At 42.9% G+C, this 23,798-nt stretch overlaps 1 protein-coding gene and 1 non-coding gene across 2 annotated transcripts; one reads left to right on the plus strand and one right to left on the minus strand.

Annotated features, from left to right (window-relative positions):
• Positions 1-789: 789 nt before the first annotated feature.
• On the minus strand, positions 790-865 carry TRNAS-GGA (transfer RNA serine (anticodon GGA)). The gene has a single exon. It is a non-coding gene; the product is annotated as a tRNA-Ser (tRNA).
• Positions 866-7,611: 6,746 nt separating this feature from the next.
• On the plus strand, positions 7,612-22,414 carry ZNF200 (zinc finger protein 200). The gene is made up of 5 exons (XM_066275124.1): positions 7,612-7,771; positions 9,241-9,567; positions 10,182-10,273; positions 10,578-10,701; positions 21,081-22,414. Exons 2-5 carry the CDS (start codon positions 9,321-9,323, stop codon positions 21,803-21,805), a joined length of 1,188 nt encoding a protein of 395 aa, XP_066131221.1. The 5' UTR covers positions 7,612-7,771; positions 9,241-9,320; the 3' UTR covers positions 21,806-22,414.
• Positions 22,415-23,798: the final 1,384 nt, after the last annotated feature.

A 23,798-nucleotide genomic window follows, 5' to 3' on the forward strand; every position in this document is an offset into this window, starting at 1 on the left:
GTGCCAACAGCAACCAACTACAATAAGGAGAACACACAAAACAAACACCAGGGACACCCCTGGAACACCTACTTCAGGTGAGCAGGGAGTCTGCTCTATTGGGCCCCACAGGAAACCTACTAGATAAGGCTACCCTGCCAAGGCTGGGAGACACATCAGATTTACCTAATACATAGAAACAACCACAGGGAAGCAGCCAAACTGAGAAGATAAAGAAACGTGTCCCAAATGAAAGAACAGGATAAAACTTCAATAAAAGACTGGTTATAATGACCTTCAATGAACTTTGGGGGAGAGTAGGTGAACTCAATGAAAACTTACACAAAGAGATAGAAACCATTAAAAAGAGCCAGTAAGTAATGAAGACTACAATAACTGAAATGAAGAATTAGATGGAATCAATAGCACATTAGACAAAGCAGAGAACCAAATCAGCAGTTTAGAAGACAAAGTAATGAAAAATACTCAATCAGAAAAGCAAAAAGCAAAAATAATTTATATATATTTTTTTTCTGAAGCTGGAAACGGGAAGGCAGTCAGACAGACTCCCACATGCGCCCGACCAGGATCCACCCAGCACGCCCACCAGGGGGTGATGCTCTACCCATCCGGGGCGTCGCTCTGTTGCAACCAGAGCCACTCTAGCGCCTGAGGCAGAGGCCATGGAGCCATCCCCAGCGCCCGGGCCATCTTTTGCTCCAATGGAGCCTCGGCTGCGGGAGGGAAAGAGAGAGACAGAGAGGAAGGAGAGGGGGAGGGGTGGAGAAGCAAATGGGCGCTTTTCCTGTGTGCCCTGGCCGGGAATCGAACCCTGGACTTCCGCACTCCAGGCCGACGCTCTACCACTGAGCCAACCGGCCAGGGCCAAGAAAAAATAATTTTTAAAATGAGAATAGTTTAAGGAACTTCTGGGACAACTTCAGTACAACATTCACGTCATAGGGGTGCAACAAAGAGAACAGAGAACAAGGGATTGAAAACCTACTTGAAATAGATATACAACTCCAGGAAGAGAGTCACAAACAAGATAAATCCCAAAGAGGCCCACACTAAGACATGATAATTAAAATGCCAAAGGTTAGACCCTGGCCAGGTAGCTCAGTTGGTTAGAACATCATCCTGATATGCCAAAGTTGTAGGTTTGATTCTCACTCAGGGCACATACAATAATCAACCAATGAGTGTATAAATAAGTGGAACAACAAATCAATGTTTCTATTTCTCTCTCTCCCTTCCTCTCTCTCTCATTCTAAAATCAATCAATAACTAAACAAAACTAAACTAAAATAAAATAAAACGCCAAAGGTTAAAGATGGGAAATTAAAAGCAGCAAGAGAAAAGCAATTAGTTACCTATAAGGGAGCTCCCATAAAATGGTCAGTTGACTTCTCAACAGAAACTCTGCAGGCCAGAAAGGATTGGCATGAAATATTAAAAGTGATGAAAAGCAAGGACCTACAACCAAGACTACTCTACCCAGCAGGGGTACCATTTACAACTGAAGAAAAATAAAGAGCTTCCCAGACAAGGAAAACCTAAAGGGATTCATTACTACCAAATAAATATTATAAGAGATGTTAAAGGGAATTCTTTAAGAAGAATTTTAAAATATCAAAATATGAAAAATAAAATGGCAGTAACATACCTATTAATAGTTACTTTAAATGTAAATGCATTAAATGTTCCAATAAAAAAATAGGGATGGTTGAATGGAGAAGGAAACAAGACTGTAGTGTGTTGCGTACAAGAGACCCACTTCAGATCAAAAGACACACATAGACTGAAAGTAAAGGGATAGAAAAAGGCATTTCATGAAAATGAAAATGAAAAAATCTGGAATAGCAATATTTACATCAGACAAAACAGACTTTAAAAGAAAGGATATGCCTGACCAGGCGGTGGCGCAGTGGATAAAGCGTCGGACTGGGATGCAGAGGACCCGGGTTCAAGACCCCGAAGACACCAGCTTGAGTGAGGGCTCATCTGGTTTGAGGAAAAGCCCACTAGCTTAAACCCAAGGTTGCTGGCTCCAGCAAGGGGTTACTCGGTCTGCTGAAGGCCCGCGGTCAAGGCACATAAGAGAAAGCAATCAATGAACTAAGGTGTTGCAACGCGCAATGAAAAACTAATGATTGATGCTTCTCATCTCTCTCCGTTCCTGTCTGTCTGTCTGTCCCTGTCTAGCCCTCTCTCTGAGTCACTCTCTGTCTCCGTAAAAAAATAAATAAATAAAAATTAAAAAAAAAAGAAAGGATATAACAAAAGACAAAGGAGGACATTTCATATACAATAGCCAAACTATGGAAGCAACCTAAATGCCCACTGATAGACAACTGGATAAAGAAGATGTGGTACATAAATACAATGGAATATTACTCAGCCTTGAAAGAGAATGAGATCTTACCATTTGCAAGAATACAGATGGACTTAGAAGGTATTATGCTAAGCATAATAAGTCAGACAGAGGCAGACAAATACCATACGATTTCACTTATATATGGAATCTAAAGAACAAAACAGAAACAGATTCATAGAAACAGAGAACAAATTGATGGCTGCTAGCTGGGAGGGAAATTTCGGGTCTGGGAAAAAAAAAGATGAAAAGATTAAGAAGTAGAAACTGGCCCGACCAGGCAGTGGCTTAGTGGATAGAACGTCGAACTGGGATGCAGAGGACCGAGGTTCAAAACCCTGAAATCACCGGCTTCAGCATGGGCTCACCAGCTTGAGTGCGGGGTCACTGGCTTGAGTGTGGGATCATAGACAGGACCCCCTGGTCTCTGGGTTGAACCCAAAGGTTACTGGTTTAAAGCCCAAGGTCGCTGGATTAAGACCAAGGTCACTGGCTTGAGCAAGGGGTCACTCGATCTGCTGTAGCCCTTCTGGCAGGGCACATATGAAAAAGCAATCAATGAACAACTAAGGCGCTGCAACTAAGAACTGATGCTTCTCATCTCTCTCCCTTCCTGTCTGACCCTATCTGTCTCTGTCACAAAAGAAAAAGGACAAACTGGCAGTTACAAAACAGTAACAGGGATGTAAATTACAACATTATGCCAGGTGGGTTCTAGACTTATTGGGGGGGATCACTTTGTAAATTATATAAATATCTAACCTTTATATTGTATACTTGAAACTAACAATATTGAATGTCAACTGTAACTGAAAATTTTAATTAAAAAAATTAAGTGTACAGTTAAGTGGATTTTAGTACAATTCATGATATGTACAAAAATTTACCACTAATACCAGCACATTTTCATCATCCCCCAAACAAGCCCTGTACCCATTATCAGTAACTTGCCATTTGGTCAATCAAAGCAGGAAGCATCAACTCATAGTTGCTTCTAACACGTGTCTTGACTGGGCAAGTCTGAGGCCTTGAACCAACAATCTCAGCATTCCATGTCGATGCTTTATTCACTGCACTACCACAGACTACATAGTTTATTACTTTTTTATTGCTGAATAATAACACATTTTATGGATATACTACTTGTTTACTTATTCATCATTAGTCACCAGCTAATAGACATCTGGGTTGTTTTACTTTTCAGCCATTATAAATAATTCATTACAAGTTTTCATATGGACATATGTTTTCATTTCTCTTGTGCTTATACTAAGAACAGAATTGCTGGATTGTGTGGTAATTCTATGTTAAAATGAGTGACTGCTAAACTGTTTCCAAAGTGACTAAACCGCTTTTCAATCATTAATGACCAGTTCGTTTTCCTCCTCTGTGGAATGATTTCATGGCCTTTGCCTTCATCTTTTGTCAGTTGGTAGGTATTCCTTGTATGTTAAGTATGTCTAATTCTTTTTCTATTATTATTGATTTTTAGGGAGAAGAAAAGAGAGAGAAGGAAACATCAATTTGTTGTTGTTGACTTATTTATGTACTCACTGGTTGATATGCCTGACTGGGGATGAAACCCATAACCTTAGTGTATCAGGAGGATGCTCTAACCCAGTGGTCTCCAAGCCCCAGACCGGTACCGGTCCATGGGCCATTTGGTACCGGTCTGCAGTGAAAGAATAAATAACTTACATTATTTCCGTTTTATTTATATTTAAGTTTGAACGATGCTTTATTTTATTTTATTTATTTATTTACTTATTTTGTATTTTTCTGAAGTTGGAAACGGGGAGGAAGTCAGACAGACTCCCGCATGCACCTAACTGGGATCCACCTGGCATGCCCACTAGGGGGCGATGCCCCGCCCATCTGGGGCACTGCTCTGTTGCAACCAGAGCCATTCTAGCGCCTGAGGCAGAGGCCATATAGCCATCCTCAGTGCCCGGGCCAACTTTGCTCCAATGGAGGCTTGGCTGCGGGAGGGGAAGAGAGACAGAGAGGAAGGAGAGGGGGAGAGGTGGAGAAGCAGATGGATACTTCTCCTGTGTTCCCTGGCTGGGAATCGAACTCGGGACTCCTGCACGCCAGGCCGATGCTGTACCACTGACCCAACTGGCCAGGGCCCGATGTTTTATTTATTTATTTTTAACTTTTTTTTTTTTTTTGTATTTTTCTGAAGCTGGAAATGGGGAAAGACAGTCAGACAGACTCCCGCATGCGCCCGACCGGGATCCACCCAGCACGCCCACCAGGGGCGACGCTCTGCCCACCAGGGGGCGATGCTCTGCCCCTCCGGGGCGTCGCTCTGCCACAACCAGAGCCACTCTAGCGCCTGGGGCAGAGGCCAAGGAGCCATCCCCAGCACCCGGGCCATCTTTGCTCCAGTGGAGCCTTGGCTGCGGGAGGGGAAGAGAGAGACAGAGAGGAAGGAGGGGGGGTGGAGAAGCAAATGGGCGCTTCTCCTATGTGCCCTGGCCGGGAATCGAACCCGGGTCCCCCGCATGCCAGGCCAACGCTCTACCGCTGAACAAACCGGCCAGGGCCATGTTTTATTTTTAAAAATGACCAGATTGTCTCTGTTACATCCGTCTAAGACTCACTCTTGACACTTGTCTCGTAAGTTCGACAATTATATTTTAAAATACCACAGTTTTTACGCTGGTCGCATAATTTTATTTTGTGCAGTTATCCATCCCACCCTAAAGGTCGGTCCGTGAAAATATTTTCTGACATTAAACTGGTCCGTGGCCCCAAAAAAGTTGGGGACCACTGCTCTAACCAACTGAGCTACCCTGCCAGGGCAGGAATGTTTAATTCTTTTCCTGGCTTTTTTACAATTATTTTCCAGTCTATTACTTGTTTGACTTTTTTTCTGTTTTTATCATACAACTTTGTTTATTCTAAACTTGTTGCCATTTTTTTTTTTTTTAAAGAAGGAAATCTTTTTATTTATTTATTTTTTCAGAGGCAGAGATAGACAGGGACAGACAGACAGGAACAGAGAGAGATGAGAAGCATCAATCATCAGTTTCTCGTTGTGCGTTGCGACTTCTTAGTTGTTCATTGATTGCTTTCTCACATGTGCCTTGACCGTGGGCCTTCAGCAGACCGAGTAACCCCCTGCTGGAGCCAGCAACCTTGGGTCCAAGCTGGTGAGCTGTTTGCTCAAACCAGATGAGTCTGCGCTCAAGCTGGCGACCTCGGGGTCTCGAACGTGGGTCCTTCTGCATCCCAGTCCGATGCTCTATCCACTGCGCCACCACCTGGTCAGGCGTTGCCATATTTTTACCACAAAATAAATCCTTTTATCCTGTGTTGACCTTTCAAATTTTAATAGGATTCACACTGTCAGCTGCTTTACTTTTGCAAAATGAACTAAATACTTCTCGTTGATTCAAAAAACTAGATGAAAAATATTTTAATGATTATTAATATTCTTTTAAAGTTTTTAAAAATTATAGTCACACTGGTTTATATTTCACTTTAAGGCATCTCAGTTTCCTGTTTTGCTTCAAAATTAAGCTTAATGTTCTGTTAAGTATTCTTTTATTGGTTATTAAATTCCATTTTTTGTATGTAGCATAGAGTCTAATTTTTTTTAAACAAATTTTACTAGCACCACCTAATTTATACTAAGTTGAAATGCTGTCCTTTCATATAGGTTTCCATATATTCATATCAATTTTAGCACTCACTTTTCTCCACTGTTCTATTTACTCTTAGTTCAAACCCTATTGCTTTGATGTTGGCCAAATAAGTTTGTAAATATGATATATATGTTTGCTCACTTATAGTTTGCATTGGTGTGGGGGAACAGGCTGTAAGCAGGCAGGGTCATTATAGCCTAAGGCTTAGTTTTAAGACTAAGCGTTTCCCACCCTAAGTGACTTTGTATCAGAGACTTCCTTTGTTTGTATACTGGATTAAAGGTTTTGATTTTTACCCTATAAAATGGGGCAGACCGGGAGCTTGCTCTCTCAGTTCCTGAGATTAGCTTTAGAGGAGAGAGCAGAGAAAGGCCACATGGAGGGCAGAAGCAGCAACCAAGATAGGGGAGTGCTGAAGGAGAAGTCAGTTTGTGCAGAGAGGAGATGGCGAACAGAGGTGAATAAGGCTGGTGAGCTAGAAACCTTTGATTCTAGGAAACTCGGATAAGTCAATGGCTTTAGGAACCCTGAATGGATAGGGAAGTGTTTCCCACTGTGTGTATTTCTTGCCTGCCAGGTGCAAGCTAGGATTAAAGCCAATGGCCCACCAGTTCTTGGCTCAGTTGTTTCATTACCGCCTGTCGGAATCAAATGCGAACCTGCATGGGTCAGGCGGCTGTGATGGTGGCCGTGGTTTCTGGCTTTACATTTGGTTAAAGGTTTTTTAGTAATTCTGATGTTTGGCAAGGCACGTATTCTTCATTAAAAAAAAAAAAAAATTGGTACCACACAGTTTTGACTCTAGTCTCTCTATAACTTATTTTAAGCCATGGCTAAATGAGTCAACTACAGTTGGAGTTAAGAAAAGGCATTCATTTATATTTTCCTTAGCCGTCCCGCTAGAGGAGGGTGTAAGACAATAATCCCGACCCTGATTAGTATATTGGAACCGACTGTTGGAATAATGCAAAGAAAAAAGCCGTTAGGTGTCCCTAAGGAGCTGAAAACGAGGACGGAAACGGCCACAACACAGTGTTGAAGTTGGTAAGAGGAGGCTGGCCGCCTCTGACGAAAGAGACAGCTATAACAAGACCGAGTATCAAGGAGCGACCCTGAATTATTACCCACTCCTCGGCCCCCGTAATTTTTTCGTCCACCCGGGATGCTGCAACTGCGGCAGCCTGTATCAGACTTTCCGGTCCCAGAAGCAACCCGCTTCCGGTAGAGCCTCGGTTCTGCCCCGCCCCAACCGCCGCTCCTGGCGGCCTCCCATTGGCTGGTTGGAGATGAACTACATTTCCCAGCAGCCTCTGGAGTTAGCCTGTACCTGGAGTGGTGCCAGCCTGTCACCGGGGACTGGAGTCAGCCTTTTACTTTCTGTCTTCCAGGTGGAACCACATACAGGGCAGCTGTTTAAAGCCTGTCCTCCCTTCTTCCCTGAGAGCTCCGTCGGCCGGTCTTGAGCCTCGCCTTCTCAACTGCAGGCTACACGCTCCGAACAGGGAGACCAGGATATCGTACCGGAAACGAAGCACCGGGCGTGACGTCACAGATGCTGAGGTGCCCGGTCTCCCAGAAGGCACCGCGTCCCTGCCTTCTTCCCCATCTGACGGCACGGCACACCAATAGTCTCAGGCGGACTGTGAGGACACTCCCAAGGGCGAGGAGAGGGGTCGGTCTCTCACGCCTAGTTTCCCAGTCGTCCCCGATCCTGGTCGCTGGGCCGCGCTCCGAGAGCGCCCAGGGGTGGCAGAGTCTCCGAAAGGTGAGGTGCTCCGCGAAACCGGAAACAAGGTTTAAGGCGGCCTCTGGGGTCCCTGTGGGGAGCGGAGCTTGGTGTCCATTGTTGAAGGAGCCGGGAGCGCGCCCTGGCGACGCCCATCCTGGGCTTGTGCTGAATGTGGCTCTTGATCGGTGAGAGAGTGTCTAGTGTAGGTCAGGACCGGTGGGCCCTATTGGGATGCCCCCTCCGCTTTCAGCAGGGTTTTCTCAGCGTGGAGGAGTTAGCAAGCCATGTGTGGTCACCTCATGCGGCCTTGCGTTCGCTCCTTGAGCCATCAGTTGTTCCCTGAAGGGCATCCGAGGGACCTGCGGTCAGATTCAGTGGCCAAGCTGACTGACTTCCATGTACATGCTCTCGGTATTGGCTGTTAGATTGCCTGTCCTCTACTCCATTGCTCCACCAGCATGAATTAAGCAGCTCTTCCCAATGGAGTCTCCACTTCGATTTTCTTAGAATGGCCTTTGGTCTTTGGCCAGTGACTTTGGTCCCTTCCATTTGGTCCTTGGGTTTGGACATGCTCTGGCTTTCATTGTCAGGATGGCCCTTTCCAGCCTAAGTATCTATTTCAGTTAAGAATTCCCGGTCCTGGCCGGTTTGATCAGCGGTAGAGCGACGTCCCAGCGTGCGGAAGTCCCGGGATCGATTCCGGCCAGGGCACACAGGAGAGGTGCCCATCGGCTTCTGCACCCCTCCCCCTCTCCTTCCTCTGTCTCTCTCTTCCCCTCCCACAGCCGAGTCTCCATTGGAGCAAAGTTGGCCAGGGAGCTAGAATGGCTCCGATCGCAGTAGAGCAGGGGTCCCCAAACTACGGCCGGCGGGCCACATGCGGCCCCCTGAGGCCATTTATCCGCCCCCGCCGCACTTCCGGAAGGGGCACCTCTTTCATTGGTGGTCAGTGAGAGGAGCACATTGACCATCTCATTAGCCAAAAGCAGGTCCATAGTTCCCATTGAAATACTGGATAGTTTGTTGATTTAAATTTACTTGTTCTTTATTTTAAATATTGTATTTGTTCCTTTTTTTTTTTTTTTTTTTTTTACTTTAAAATAAGATATGTACAGTATGCATAGGGATTTGTTCATAGTTTTTTTTATAGTCTGGCCCTCCAACGGTCTGAGGGACAGTGAACTGGCCCCCTGTGTAAAAAGTTTGGGGACCCCTGCAGTAGAGCATTGCCCCAGAGGGGCCAAGCATCGCCCCCTGGTGGGCATGCCGGTGGACCCTGGTGGGGCGCATGCGGAAGTCTGTCTGCCTGCCTCCCCCTGCTTTTCACTTCGGAAAAAGTAAAAATAAAAAAAAAGAATTCCCTACCCCAGCTTATCTTTCCTTTCTGATTTAGATCTCCTGTGGTTTTACAACCCAAGCTACATATTGGAGTGTAAGCTCCACATTGGAGTGTAGGCATTTCCTGCTTGATCGTGTGGGTAACCGGTTATTTCTCTTGTCTGCAGCTTTGTGGCACATTTCCTTCAGTAAGAGTTGGCTTCTGAAGCTCTGCAGAAACGAGTGTGGTGTGTGATTTCAAGGCACAATGGCTGCAAAAGTGTTTCCAATGTCCCCAAAGCCAAAGCAGTCCTTTATACTGAGAGTTCCTCCGAACTCCAAGCTAGGCCAAGACCTAGTTCGAGATGCTACTAGTGGGCCCAAGACCATCCACCAGCTGGTTCTGGAACACTTCCTCACCTTCTTGCCCAAACCAGGACTAACCCATCCCAGTCAGAATGTCAAAGAGACCTTGGTTATCATGAAAGATGTGAGCTCAAACTTTAAGAACACAGGTAAGAACACTTCTGTTTCACTGGAAGAGAAGAGGATCGTTTCTCTGGGGCTAAGAATAGGCTTCCGTGCTAGTAACGAATTGTAGTTAGGATGGTGGGTATTAGGAAAAGGACTTGATTAAAAGTTAACAGTGGGTAGAGGGAGTATTTTTTTCTCAAGCTGGAGTTTGTTTGGTTTGCTGGGGTGGGTAAGACCATAGAATAAACATGTGTATCTATTCTGTGGTGTAATTTTCCATGGACATTTCTGGGAGCAGGGGGTATCTTTTTAGGATAAATAAATATGGATGAATTATTGGATTGATTGCAGTTTATGTGGCATTTTGGAAACTTTGTGCTTGCTGTGGGGGTCTTCAGACTTGACCTTTCCCCAACCTCCCTTTTAGTCATTAGAGGAATTTTAAAAGGTACTAAGGGGAATTATTTTTTTATAATGAGGAGACCCTATATAGGTTCAAGATGGTGTGGTTTATGGCTTGACCTGAGACTGGGCTCACAGGAACCATTAGTTGCTGCTGAAGGAGTGAGGACAATCTGCCCTCAGGATGTGGGTAGTCTCTCTCCATATTAGAGTCATTGACTTTTCCAGTAACAATAGCTTTCTCTTCCCCCAGTGCAACCTCGTCCCTTAATGAAGCTTATGTCCAAAGAAGGAATCCAACAGAAACAGAAAACAGTTTCTCTGTGCTTGACACCTGAGCCTGAGGTGGGTTTGGTTTTCCCATTCATTGTTTGAGTGCATCACCTTTGCTGCTCTTGCCAATCTTTGTATGAAAACATACTCGTGGGAATCAGCAAGGAGAGTGGAGTTCATTCTTCACTGCCTCCTTGGACGTTTTCTTCTGCTTTTCCTCTGGCTCTTTTATGAGGCTGGCTTTCCTATATGGCTGCATCTGTGTGGGATTCTTTTCACCCTTCTTTCCCTGATCTTTGGGTCTCAGCCTTTCTTACAGCAGGGCTGTCAAGGAACTTCTATTACTAAGAAGAAGGGGGACCTGTTGCTCTTTCAGGAGCTGCTGGTTTTTGAGGATTTGAATGTATTTCACTCCCAAGAAGAATGTGTGAGCCTGGATCATATTCAACAGCCCACTTCAGAGAAGGAAGAAGATAGTGTTGGGGAGATGATGTTAATGGGTAAGAAATCAAGTCCCTGTGTGTTCAGATTGAGTGCTACAGGAAAAGCATGTTCTTCTACTTCATCTCAGACTTTTTTTGAGACACCTCACACCAGCTAAGCACATGTTCACACACACATTTAATTTTTGTCTTATCCCCTGTGGCAGAGCCTACTTCAGATATGCTTCACTGTATCTTGGGGGCAGTGAGGATGGAGGGGACTTCTCTTGGTAAGCAAGAACTACGGCTGATGTACTAATATCAAACATTCAAAGAAATAGAAAATGTGGGCAGACTTTCTGAATTCATTTTTTGGATCCAGGGCTATTCTCCCAACAGAGATATTTTAAATTTGTGTTTTCATTGGATATATGAAAACTCTTTAAGTCTTTTTTTTTCTAAATTTTTTATTTATTGATTTTAGTGAAAGGGGAAGGAAGAAAGAGAGAGAGAGACAGGAACATCAATCTGTTCCTGTATGTGCTCTGAGCAGGGATTGAACCAGGTACCTCTGTGCTTCAGGAATGAAGCTCTAACCAACTGAGCTATCTGGCCAGGGCTCTGTAAGTCTTTTTTTCCCCCCTTGATGTTCAAAAGCTATGAAGCCTACTAGTGTAAATGAAAATACATCTTACAGTTGGTGGAAATAATATCTAACAATTATTAAGCACTGTGTGCCATTATGTGCTAGGCACTAATTTAAGTACTTTGCATGCTTTATTATCTCTTGTAAATCTCACAATTGTACTGTGGGGTATAGAAGTTGTTACCATTTTACAGATGATGAAACTGTAGCCGAGAAAAGTTAAAATACTTTGCTAAAGGTCACACAACAGTAGATAATGGAGCAGAGATTTGGATTCTAGGAATCTAACATCAGATCTTGCAGTCTCGGCCCAGAGTTGTACTGCCTCCTGGCTGAATTTCTTATACTTTTGTCAGTGAATTTTCTGTATGGTTGGTGAAGGGGCCTCTTCATTTGTATTCATTCCCCATTAATGGTTAACAAGTATCCTCAGTGCTATGAACTCTACTGGCAGCAGTTTAATTTTCCTAGAGATGCTTCAGCTTTTCTCTAGGAGTTCACTCTTACCATGCAGTCAGGAGCCTTCAAAAATTGTTTTGCTGAGTATCTCTTACTTTTACCTTGATTTCGGGGATGTTTGCTTCTGAGGCTGAATTTGAGCAGAGAGTGGGTTTTGTCAATTGCCTCGGGTGATGAAAATTCATAATGACTATTGAACTTTGTAGTCTTCTTACACTATATGGTCAGGGTAGTGGTACATAATGGGCCAGGTTAATTTCCCACAAATCATTCTGTTATATTTTCTTTTTTTTAGGGAAAAGTATAAACATAATATTTATTACACAAGTTTTTCCTGAGTCTTGGGCAAAGATAGAATTTATTTTGGGTGACTAGTTGGTGGGTATGTTGCCAGCCTCAGGAACACTTTGGTCATGCACCTGAGGCCTGGAGACCCCTCACTCTCCCCTCTCTCATCCACACTCTAAAACTGATTATTTAACCTTAAGAGTCAGATAATAAATAGCTATGATATAAACATGATTTTAAAAAATGCTTAGTCATTAACCAGTATTTAGTAAACACCACCTGTGTTTTTTCTCAGGCAGGGTTGGGTTCTGGAGTTGATTTAAAAAATACATATTGTTCCATTCCTGCCCTCCAGGAGTCTCTAGTTCATTTTGTAAGATACATCATTCACATAAAAAGATAGGCAGTGTGAAACTGTTACAACTATTTATATAAAGAGATATGATGAGGTTGAGATAGGATTTGGACCCAAGAGCAGAGTTTGGAAGAAGATGGATTTTATTTCCATAGCAGGAAATGAAATGAGTTATCCTCTGGGCACTTGCACACTAGGAGTTGGAAGTCAGATGTAAGGACATCGAGATTTGGGAGTCATTAGCATACAGTGGATGGTTGAAATAGTAACATCTGGTTGGTTTGCAAAGGGGAAAGGGAATGAACCTTATGGGGACAGGAATCAAAGAAGAGTTCTTGATAGAGGACAAAATGCATCTCAGTCAGAATGAGCGACGTGAAAACAGTTGGCAATGTAGAACACTTAAAGTCTAAGATAGTTCCTATGGTTATATCTACCTCTACCGTTAGTAAGCGAATATACCTTCACAAGGTTGATGCACATTGACTGCATGCCCTGCAACAAAGAAGACTTAGAGAATTCCAAAGCGTAGAAATAACACAATAGGATATATATAGTACACCTAGAAAGAATGAAATCAGGAAAAAAAGTTCCACCAGGGAATCTTTTTTTTAATGTTTATTTTATAAATTTTAGAGAGAGGGAGGGAGGGAGAGACAGGAACATCAGTCTGTTCCTGTATGTGCCCTTACCCGGGATTGAACTGGCAACCTCTGCATTTCGGGACAGTGCTTTGTCCAACTGAGCTGTCCAGCCAGGGCCCACCTGGAAATCTTTTTTTTTTTTTTTTTGTATTTTTCTGAAGCTGGAAACGGGGAGAGACAGTCAGACAGACTCCCGCGTGTGCCCGACCGGGATCGACCCGGCACGCCCACCAGGGGCAACGCTCTGCCCACCAGGGGGCGACGCTCTGCCCCTCTGGGGTGTCACTTTGCCGAGACCAGAGCCACTCTAGTGCCTGGGGCAGAGGCCAAGGAGCCATCCCCAGCGCCCGGGCCATCTTTGCTCCAATGGAGCCTTGGCTGCCGGAGGGGAAGAGAGACAGAGAGGAAGGAGGGTGGCGGGGTGGAGAAGCAAATGGGCACTTCTCCTATGTGCCCTGGCCGGGAATTGAACCCGGGTCCCCCGCACGCCAGGCCGACGCTGTACTGCTGAGCCAACCGGCCAGGGCCCACCTGGAAATCTTAAAAACTATTAAGTAACCCTGGGTCAAAGGGGAAATACAAATTTAAATAATTTTTCCAGAAAACACTCACAATCTATGGTATAACCTCAAAAGAAAGTTTATGGCTGTAAAAATATGTGGGCTAACTTGGAAAAATGAAAGTAAGCAAGCTTCTGACTCAAAGTTAGGAAAACAACAAGATAAAGGAAAACAAAGTATTAATAAATAATAAATTAGAAACCAATAAGTTAAAAATTAGAAAAAATAGAGGAACTAATAAAAAGAAAGATTTAAAAACAAATAGATCAATTTCTGCTGAGGAAACTGAAATTTTCAAAAACCAGCTCCTATCCAAGAAAAAGGACCAGCCTCCGTTTTATAGAAAGTGCTTGTAAATCATTTAAAACTAGAAAATTCAAATGCTATGAAAACTTCCAGAGTACAGAAAAAAAATAACTTCCAAATTGTTTTTATGAAATTAATGTAACAGAGATACCACAACTTGAAAAAAAGCTGCCATGACTAAAGATTTATTCCAGGAGGGCAAAACTGATTTGATACTAGAAAGTCTGTTAAATATAATCCATCCTATAAAATCCAAGATCATTTTCTTTTTTTTTTTTTTTTTACAGAGACAGAGAGAGAGTCAGAGAGAGGGATAGACAGACAGGAACGGAGAGATGAGAAGCATCAATCATTAGTTTTTCATTGCGCGTTGCGACTTCTTAGTTGTTCATTGATTGCTTTCCCATATGTGCCTTGACAGCGGGCCTTCAGCAGACTGAGTAACCCCTTGCTGGAGCCAGTGACCCTGGGTCCAAGCTGGTGAGCTTTTTGCTCAAGCCAGATGAGTCCGCGCTCAAGCTGAGCTGGCGACACCGGGGTCTTGAACCTGGGTCCTTCCACATCCCAGTCCAATGCTCTATCCACTGCGCCACCGCCTGGTCAGGCAAAATCCAAGATCGTTTTCATAGTTTCTGAAAAGCTGTTTGACAAAATACAAGCAGTGTGTCAATGTGTTCTTCATATGAACACTTAACAAAGTAGTACTTGGTGAATATATCCTTAATGGGGTACTTATCTTTTCAGCCAGCATCATGACAGGAAATGCTGGGAGGCATTCCCACTAAAATTGGGAATACAACAATGAAACCCACTATCACTATTTCTGTATCTAATGTATTTTGTGTATTAGCCGGTGCAGTTAAATGAAAATAAATTAGATGCATAATAATTTAAGAGAAGTAACACTACATCTATTTGTATATGATATGATTGTGTAGTGTAGCTAGAAAACCCTATAAGAATGTCTGAAAACTCAATAAGAGTATTCAGTGTGGCAGTAGGATGTAAAATATTAGTTTATAGAAATCATTAGCTTTCATATATGCAAATAATTATTTAGAAGCTATAATATAGGAACAAAAATTATTAAACACCTAGAAAAAAACTTGAGAAATGTGCAAAATTATGAGACTAACCTAAAACATTATCTCTCTCAAAAAAAAAGTCATTTCTGCCCAAGTTGATTCATGAATTCAGTGCAATCCCCAGAACAATACCAGTATGATTTACCCTCCACAATTAGACAATCTGATACCAAATTTAAATGGAAAAATAAATACAAGTAACCAGGAAAGTTGAAAAAAAGAGCAGTGGGTTGGGAGGGGTTCTAGCCCTATCAGGTGTTAAAACAGCCTCTAACAGCCTCTAAACCTAAAACCTGTGCGATGAAAATAATGTTGGTATTCAAGTAAACAGACCAATGAATAGAATAAAAAGTTCTGAAATAGCCTCAGATACACTGGAGATTTAGTTTGTGATAAAGGTGGAATTTCCAGTCAGCAAGGTAAAGCGGGACTTTTTTTTTAATGTAAAAATATTTTAATTTACATATCATATTACAGTGAATCAATATGGAGTCAAAATTGTACAATTAGATACCCATAAAATTCCATATGTCACTTCAGAATAATCAGTTTCTGTACAAAGATTTACAGATGTCCAATGTATTATATATGTAATTCTCTTCAGTGTGCTACTGAGTTCACAGGCTCTGCCCGAATATTCCCCAAATCAAGCACAGAATCTGTTTATTCATCAATTTCTCCAATGAACATTGTCACCTCCTACAATGTATAACCCTAGGACCACTTGTTCTACTCCTTGTGAGGAGCTGAGCACTCGTTCATGGCTTTCATCCAAAATCAAATTAATGGTCTGGTCAAAAGCTTTCAGTGTTCCTACTATCATTCTCCTGTCAGAGGTAATAACAGCAACAGTTCCTGAAAACTGAAGACTTCACAGAGCCTTTTTCAGTCACTGCTTCCTGTGATGATCCATTAAGCAGCACTGTTTCCATTCTGTCACCAAAGAAGTCGAGGCTCCAAGTGGCAAAGGGGCAGAAATTCAGTTTGTGCACCACCCTTCCGATGCTTGCTGCTCTCGATCAACAAGCCAAGCCCAGGAACAGACCAAGTACAGGGATCTACAGGCTCCTGTCACCGCTGGGACTGTCCTCTCGCCCCAAACTTGACCGCACAGGCCCCCGGGAAGAAGTAAGGATCCATCAACAGCTGACTCCTACAGACAAGAGACAAGTTCAGAAGAACTACATTTTGTAAAGGTTAAAATTAAAAGGCGCCTTGGGCCCACCGGGGCCGCAGCAGGCTCCAGCCCCGGGCAGACAGGTGGGGGCTGGCTCCTTAGCCCCAAACCGGGCTGCTCAGCAGCCACCAGTCCCAACCAACCGCCTGCCGGTCCGGCCCCGGCCCCAGCCCCGCAGCACCGGCCCTCTCCAGTCTAATGTGGGCCTCGCCCCGCTCCGGCCTGCTCCAGTGGCGGCCGCCAAAGGATACGGTTGATGTAGTTCTCCAGTGGACGTCAAAAAGAGGGACTTTTTGATAGACGGTGTCAGTACAACTCAGTAGCCATTTGGTGAGTCATACCTTACTTTGCACACTAAGAAAAAGTGCAAATGGATTATAGATTTTAAATGTTAAAAAGAAAAAAGCACCTATAAAAGCATAATTAGAGATATAGATGAATTCCTTTATAACCATGGGATAGAAAGGCTTTCCTAATTAAAGGTCAGTAGTCCAGAAGTCTTAAAAGGTCCATAAATTAAATACATAAAAATTAAATATGTAAGTTTAAAAAAAGCAATAAGTTGGAGGAACTCTTACTCCTATCAGCCATATGCCTAATCTTCCTAATTTATAGAGTTTCTAAACAGGGAAGAGAGTCCAACAGATTAATTTAGAAATACAAATTACCATTAAACATGAAAATATGTTCAGCCCTACTCATTATTAGAAGTGAAAATTAAACCTCTACTGAATTATCATTTTTTAAAATCAGATTTATGTAAACCAGTACCAGAACTTCGTGGTAATGAGGTTGTTGGGAGACAGCATATTATAATATAGTATATTGCTGGTAGGCATGCAGAATGGTAGAGTGAGTCCCTGTGTATGGGAGTCTGTAATTACTCATGTTGCAGATGCATTAACCCTTTGATCCAGCAGTCCTACTTCTGGGAATCTGACCTATAGCTTATAGCAACAGCACACATTCAAAAGAATGTATAAACAGTTATTCATTGTCATATTGTTTATAAAAATACAAAGTCAAAAACAATCCAGGTGTCTGCAGAGTTGAATATGGTATGTCCACACATTATACCATGATAAACTCTGCGCTGGAATATAGTGATTGAAATAAAACAAGAAATATAAAAAATATACTACCTTTTATATAAGAAAGGGGGAGAAAAAATGTGCCACTGAAAGAAACAATGGAAGACTAAAAAGAAACTTAAAAACTGGTATTTGGGGAATGAATAGAATGGATGGGGACATGGTTTGGAGTAAGACTTCTTTTTATTTATTTATTTATTTATTTTTGTATTTTTCTGAAGCTGGAAACAGGGAGAGACAGACAGACTCCCGCATGCGCCCGACCGGGATCCACCCGGCACGCCCACCAGGGGCGACGCTCTGCCCACCAGGGGCGATGCTCTGCCCCTCCAGGGTGTCTCTCTGTTGCGACCAGAGCCACTCTAGCGCCTGGGGCAGAGGCCAAGGAGCCATACCCAGCGCCCGGGCCATCTTTGCTCCAGTGGAGCCTCGGCTGTGGGAGGGGAAGAGAGACAGAGAGGAAGGAGAGGGGGAGGGGTGGAGAAGCAGATGGGTACTTCTCCTGTGTGCCCTGGCCGAGAATCGAACCCGGGACTTCTGCACACCAGGCCGACGCTCTACTACTGAGCCAACCGGCCAGGGCAAGACTTCTTACTATATATCTTGTCATGTTTTGATTTTTGAGCAATGTAAATTTTTTAATTTTAAAAATTAGTACTTTAAAGAAAAATCATGAATTTCAATATTGCCCTCAACAGACATTTTGTCCTTTAATGTAACTAAACATTTATTATCACTCATAAAGCACTGATGGTATTTCATTAAAACAGAACAAAATCAACCTGCTATCACTACTAATATCATTAACTAGGTTTTCTAAAGCAAAAAAGATAAGAACAGGGGGTTAAGAAGAATAAATATTGGAAAGGGAGGGAACCCTTTTTGTACTTAATACAAACCTTGATTTATACCTAGAAAATCGGAGTTGATTAAAAGTTATATTTCATTTAAAAAAGAATTAAACTTTAAAAAGAAAGAACCATTGAGTTCTACCATAGTTTTGTTTCAACAGTTACAATAATCCCTTTAAGCCCAAATAGTAATCTAGTATGTGACTAATGTATTCTCTATTTGGGGGTGTTCCTCCAATAAATTTGTAAATATGATATGTAGGTTTGCTCACTTATAGTTTGCATTGGGTGTGGGGTGACAGGCTGTGAGCAGGCAGGGTTGTTATACCCTGAGTTTTAAGACTAAGCCCTAGATGACTTTGTATCAGAGACTTCCTTGTTTGTATATTGGATTAACGGTTTGGATTTCTACTCTATAAAATGAGGCAGACAGGGAGCTTGCTCTCTCTTGGTTCCTGAGATTAGCATTAGAGGAGGGAGCAGAGAAAGGCCACATGGAGGGGAGGAGAAGCAGCCAAGATAGTGGAGTGCTGAAGGAGAAGCCAGTTTGTGCACAGTTTTCAGAGAGGAGGAAATGAGGAACAGGGATGAATAAGGCTGGTGAGCTAGAAACCTTTGATTCTAGGAAACTCAGATAAGTAAGTGGCTTTGGGAGCCCTAAAAGGAAAGGGAAGTGTTTTCCCACTGTGTGTATTTCTTGCCCTCCAGGTGCAAGCTAGGATTAAAGCTAATGGCCCACCAGTTCTTGGCTTCATTGTTTCATTACCGCCTATCCGAATCAAATGCGAACCTGCATAGGTCAGGCGTCTGTGATGGTGGCCATGGCTACTGGCTTTACATTTGGCATAGTCTGTGGCAGGATTCGATACAAATAGGTATGGAGCCACCACCACCTTTGAGCGGTGGAGTAGAGGACTGGATGCTGTTATGGTTCCCATGGCTGTCCTTTTGGGGGCTATAGGCTGGCTGACTTTTACAGCCATGCGTGAGGAAACCGAGAGCTCTGTGGAAGAGGCTGCCCGGGACCTGCAAACTGAGCAGTGGAAGAAGCTGGATCAAACGTGGGAGAAAGAGATGCTGACCCTGGAGCTAGAGCAAACACCACAAAAGGAGGCTGACCAGGTTCGTGAGATTTGCTTTGAAATGGAGCAGCTGCTGGAGAAGGAATCACAGGTTCGTGAGTTGGAGATTGCCCTGGATGTTGTGGACAGCCAGCAGCGACGGGAGGCCAGGGCTAAGGCTGGGGCTACAAGGTCTGTGGAGCAGAAGGCGGCAGCAGCCCAAGGCTCAAGCCCGGCAGTGGGAGCTAGTGTTTTCAATTCCTCTTTGGAGGATGAGGAGAATCGGGCTGGAGTTGCAATCAGCTATCTCCAGTAGATGAGAGCCCAGCAGCAAGGAGTACCTACTACACCCCTGGTAGGTCTGCGATTATGAGACATAGGGGTGATGCCATCATGCTCTCTAGGGTAGAGATGGAAATGCTAACTGCCATTGCCACATGCTCCTCCTTGGGACAGTGTAAGACCTGCCAGGACGGCAGGGATGAGGGGGGTGGCTGAGGCCCTATGTGCTTGGACTGATTCCTGGACTACGACTGGAGTGGGCACTGGCTCCTTTGTTGGGTGGACTTAAAGATTTTGGACAATGTGAAATACCCTGATGGGGGTGGGGGGTGGCTTAGCTAGAAGCCATACCCTGCCCCAGGAAACTTTTCCCATGGCTAGAAAGAAGTCCGAGGATATTTTGCACTTTTGGCAAAGTGCCCATAGACTGGTGAAGTGTATCTTTGTAATTGTTGAAATTGTATTATTTGTCATGTTGTTGTAATTTGTGTAATGTGCCTAATTTCCTTGTGCAGGTATACCTGTGCTTTAGATTGTGAAGCAAGCAAAAAGGGTGGAATGTTGTTCAAATAAGTTTGTAAATACGATATATAGGTTTGCTTGCTTATAGTTTGCATTGGGTGTGGGGGGACAGGCTGTAAGCAGGCAGGGTTGTTACACCCTAAGGCTTAGTTTTAAGACTAAGCCTTTCCCACCCTAGGTGACTTTGTATCAGAGACTTCCTTGTTTGTATATTGGATTAAAGGTTTTGATTTCTACACTATAAAATGGGCAGACCAGGAACTTGCTCTCTCTCAGTTCCTGAGATTAGCATTAGAGGAGAGAGCAGAGAAAGGCCACATGGAGGAGAGGAGAAGCAACCAAGATGGTGGAGTGCTGAAGGAGAAGCCAGTTTATGCAGAGAGGAGGAGATGGGGAACAGAGGTGAGTAAGGCTGGTGAGCTAGAAACCTTTGAGTCTAGGAAACTCAGATAAGTCAGTGACTTTGGGAGCCCTGAATGGAAAGGGAAGTGTTTTCCCACTGTGTGTATTTCTTGCCTGCCTGGTGCAAGCTAGGATTAAAGCTAGTGGCCCACCAGTTCTTAGCTCCATTGTTTCATTACCGTCTGTCCGAATCAAATGTGAACCTGCACTGGCCAGGCAGCTGTGATGGTGGCTGCAGCTATTGGCTTTACAGGGGGCATTTTAATTGTTTATACTTTTTCATTAGATAGGATAATATTACCTAATACTTAATATTTAACGTAGTGAGAACCTAGAAGTAACTCATTTTACTGTTCACTTACTATCCTCCAAAGGTACCCTTTAGTATGTCCTTCATCCCCTGGTACTTAGCTCAGTGCTGTACACAGAATATAAGCTCAATATGCACTTATACAGTAAACAAACATAAGAAGTCTTTCAATATCGTCCCTCTCATTTCTTTTTTTTTTTTTTCTCTCATGTAAAAAGAACTGTGTGCTTGCATTGTAGGGTATGAAAAGATCTATTAGTCATGTATCCCACCCTCAAAGTAGAAAAAGAATGTTGATGGTGATTTTCTTGCCAGTCCTCAGCTTTGTGGTTTTCAAGGTTATTTCATGAGAAATCAGATGTGTTTTTCCCTATTGGTGTCATATCCCTCAAAAGTTATTCTCTGTTTGTTTCAACAGTTGATGACAGTAATCCTGAGGGTGAAGATCACAGAGAAGAGTCTTCAGATTGTGATGAAACGGACTGTTCTGTGGTCTCTGAGCAACTTCCAGATTGCCATAAAGAAAAAGGACTAAATACATCCATTCCAAATGAAAGGAAAATGAGAAATCTTTTAGTTACCATTGAAAATGATACTCCACTAGAGGAACTCTCAAAATTTGTGGATGTCAGTGTTATTGCATGTACCCGAAATCGGAGAACAAGAAGATGGTATACTTGTCCACTGTGTGGGAAACAGTTTAATGAAAGTTCTTACCTTATTTCCCACCAGAGGACTCACACTGGAGAAAAACCCTATGACTGTAGTCACTGTGGGAAAAGCTTCAATCATAAAACAAACCTTAATAAACATGAGCGAATTCATACAGGAGAGAAACCTTATTCATGTTCAAAATGTGGAAAAAATTTTCGTCAAAATTCTCATCGTAGTCGCCATGAAGGAATCCATATAAGGAAGAAGACATTTAAGTGTCCAGAATGTGGGAAAACCTTCCCAGAGAACAAAGAATTTGTGCTTCATCTGCAGAGTCATGTGACTGAGAGGCCATATGGTTGTAAAAAATGTGGGAGAAGATTTGGTCGGCAGTCAAACTGTACTCGGCACGAAAAAACCCACTTGTCATGTAAGACCCGAAAGCAGAAGTGGGATAGGGAAAGGTTGGGTAGTCCTGCCTCAGCCTGAAACATTTCATAAGGAATTCTGAATTCACAGGCTGTCTGGAAAGATTCAGATATGAAAACCTCATAATAGCCCAAATTGTATAAATACGCATTTGGCTGAAACCTCAAATTTAGAAAATTCACAGGGAATAAAACATCCTCAAGGTCTATACCTCAGTTAGCATTCAGGCTTTTTGGACTAAGGAGCTTTCCTTGTGAACTGATACAACAATGTACAGGTCACAGATCCCTTTCCCAAGAAAGGCTTCAAATATGAGTCTGGAGACTGTTTATGTGCAAAGTAAAGAGAGTAACTTGTGTATCTGTTTTTCCACCACATACGAATTCATACTTGAGAAAAGAGAAATAATGCAAAGGTCCTTTTCTGGACTGGTATTCCTCTGACCCAGACTACTAATTTGTTAAGCCAACAGTTTCTATTTGTATAATCCTTCAAGAATACCCTGTTAACACTTGAGTGTTGAAGGGGATTGTGTGCTTTGGAATGTAGGAAAATATATTGAATATCAAAGGTTTACTCTGTGTGATCTAAACTATCAATTTCAGTAATGTTTGCAATTTATGGCAAAAAGTGACTTACAGAAATCCTTTTCACAACATAATTTTAAGATGTCTACTGTTCTTACTAATTCTTAATCAGCTACTAATTGTTCAAACACCTCTCTGATGCTTCTCCCTTGCCATGAAAGAAGTTTGGATCACTCAGGTCCAGCCACCCAACCCTACCACTGGAAAAGCTCTTCAGAATCTTGTCTCTCTGCTGAGCCAAGAAGACTTGCTAGGAAGGAAACCACAAAAGCCTGAAAGGAGGAGAAACATTTGGTTTGGATGCATGGTTGCTCAATAATTTTACCATATGCTTAATACTCCTCTGAGCAGTTATCTGACCTTTGGCAATGGGTGGCCGCTACCTCACAAGCAAAGTGTTTTATTTTAGAAATGTCTCCAGTGGCTAACTGACCCCTCAAGAGACAGGATTCCAATGTCTTGCTTGTAGTAGATATTTGTTCCCTTTGGCCTCCTGATTTCACTTTCCTGACTTGTCTTCCCAGAGTCAAGGCTAGTGGTGCCTTCACAGGACCGGTCCTGTGGTGTGTGAATTTAAGGATTCTTGATCAGTTTTGCTTTTTTCAGGTTTCTTAAATTTTTTTTTGTATTTTTCCAAAGTAAGAAGTGGGATGTTTGTGCAGGCAGACTGACTTCTGCATGTGCCCAATCAGGATCCACCTGGCATGCCCACCAAGGGGCGATGCTCGGCCCCTCTGGGGCATTCCTCTGCTGCAACTGGAGCCATTCTAGCACCTGAAGTGGAGGCCATGGAGCCATCCTCAGTGCCCGGGCCAACTTTGCTCCAGTGGAGCCTTGGCTGCAGGAGGGGAAGAGAGAGAGAGGAAGGAGAGGGGGAAGGGTAGATAAGCAGGTAGGTGCTTCTCCTGTGTGCCCTGGCCTGGAATCGAACCTGGGACTTCCACACACCGGGCCGACGCTGAGTCAACCGGCCAGAGCCTACACTGGTATTTTGATTGGAATAAATTATCCTCTAAACTATTTGGGAAAATTTGTTAACTTTACAAGTTTTGTTTCCCATCCAGAACCATAGCTTTTCATTTATTAGAGTGTTCCTGAGTAAATTTTTCTCATTTTGTTAATTGTAAATAGTTTTTTATCATTATATTTTTCTAGTTATTGTTCTTATATAGGGAAGTTATTTTTAATTATATATTTGTGAAACTAGTCACCTCAGTGAATGTTCTTAATTTTCAATGATTTCTCAATTCTATTATAATTTGTAGTTAAATTATACTGCCTATAAATAATAGTTTTGCTTCATCCTTTTATTGCTCTTTTTTATTTTTTAAACATGTAGCTCTATTCTTTGTTTTGGTATAAAACATTTTATGATACATGCAGTCCTGTATCCTAATTTAAAAACAGTAACAAAAACCAACACTCAAAGACCACAGAAAAATTGTTTTCTATTAATATTGTAATTC

The sequence above is a fragment of the Saccopteryx bilineata genome, chromosome 4 (genome assembly GCF_036850765.1).
Source record: "Saccopteryx bilineata isolate mSacBil1 chromosome 4, mSacBil1_pri_phased_curated, whole genome shotgun sequence".
Classification (NCBI taxonomy): Eukaryota; Metazoa; Chordata; class Mammalia; order Chiroptera; family Emballonuridae; genus Saccopteryx; species Saccopteryx bilineata.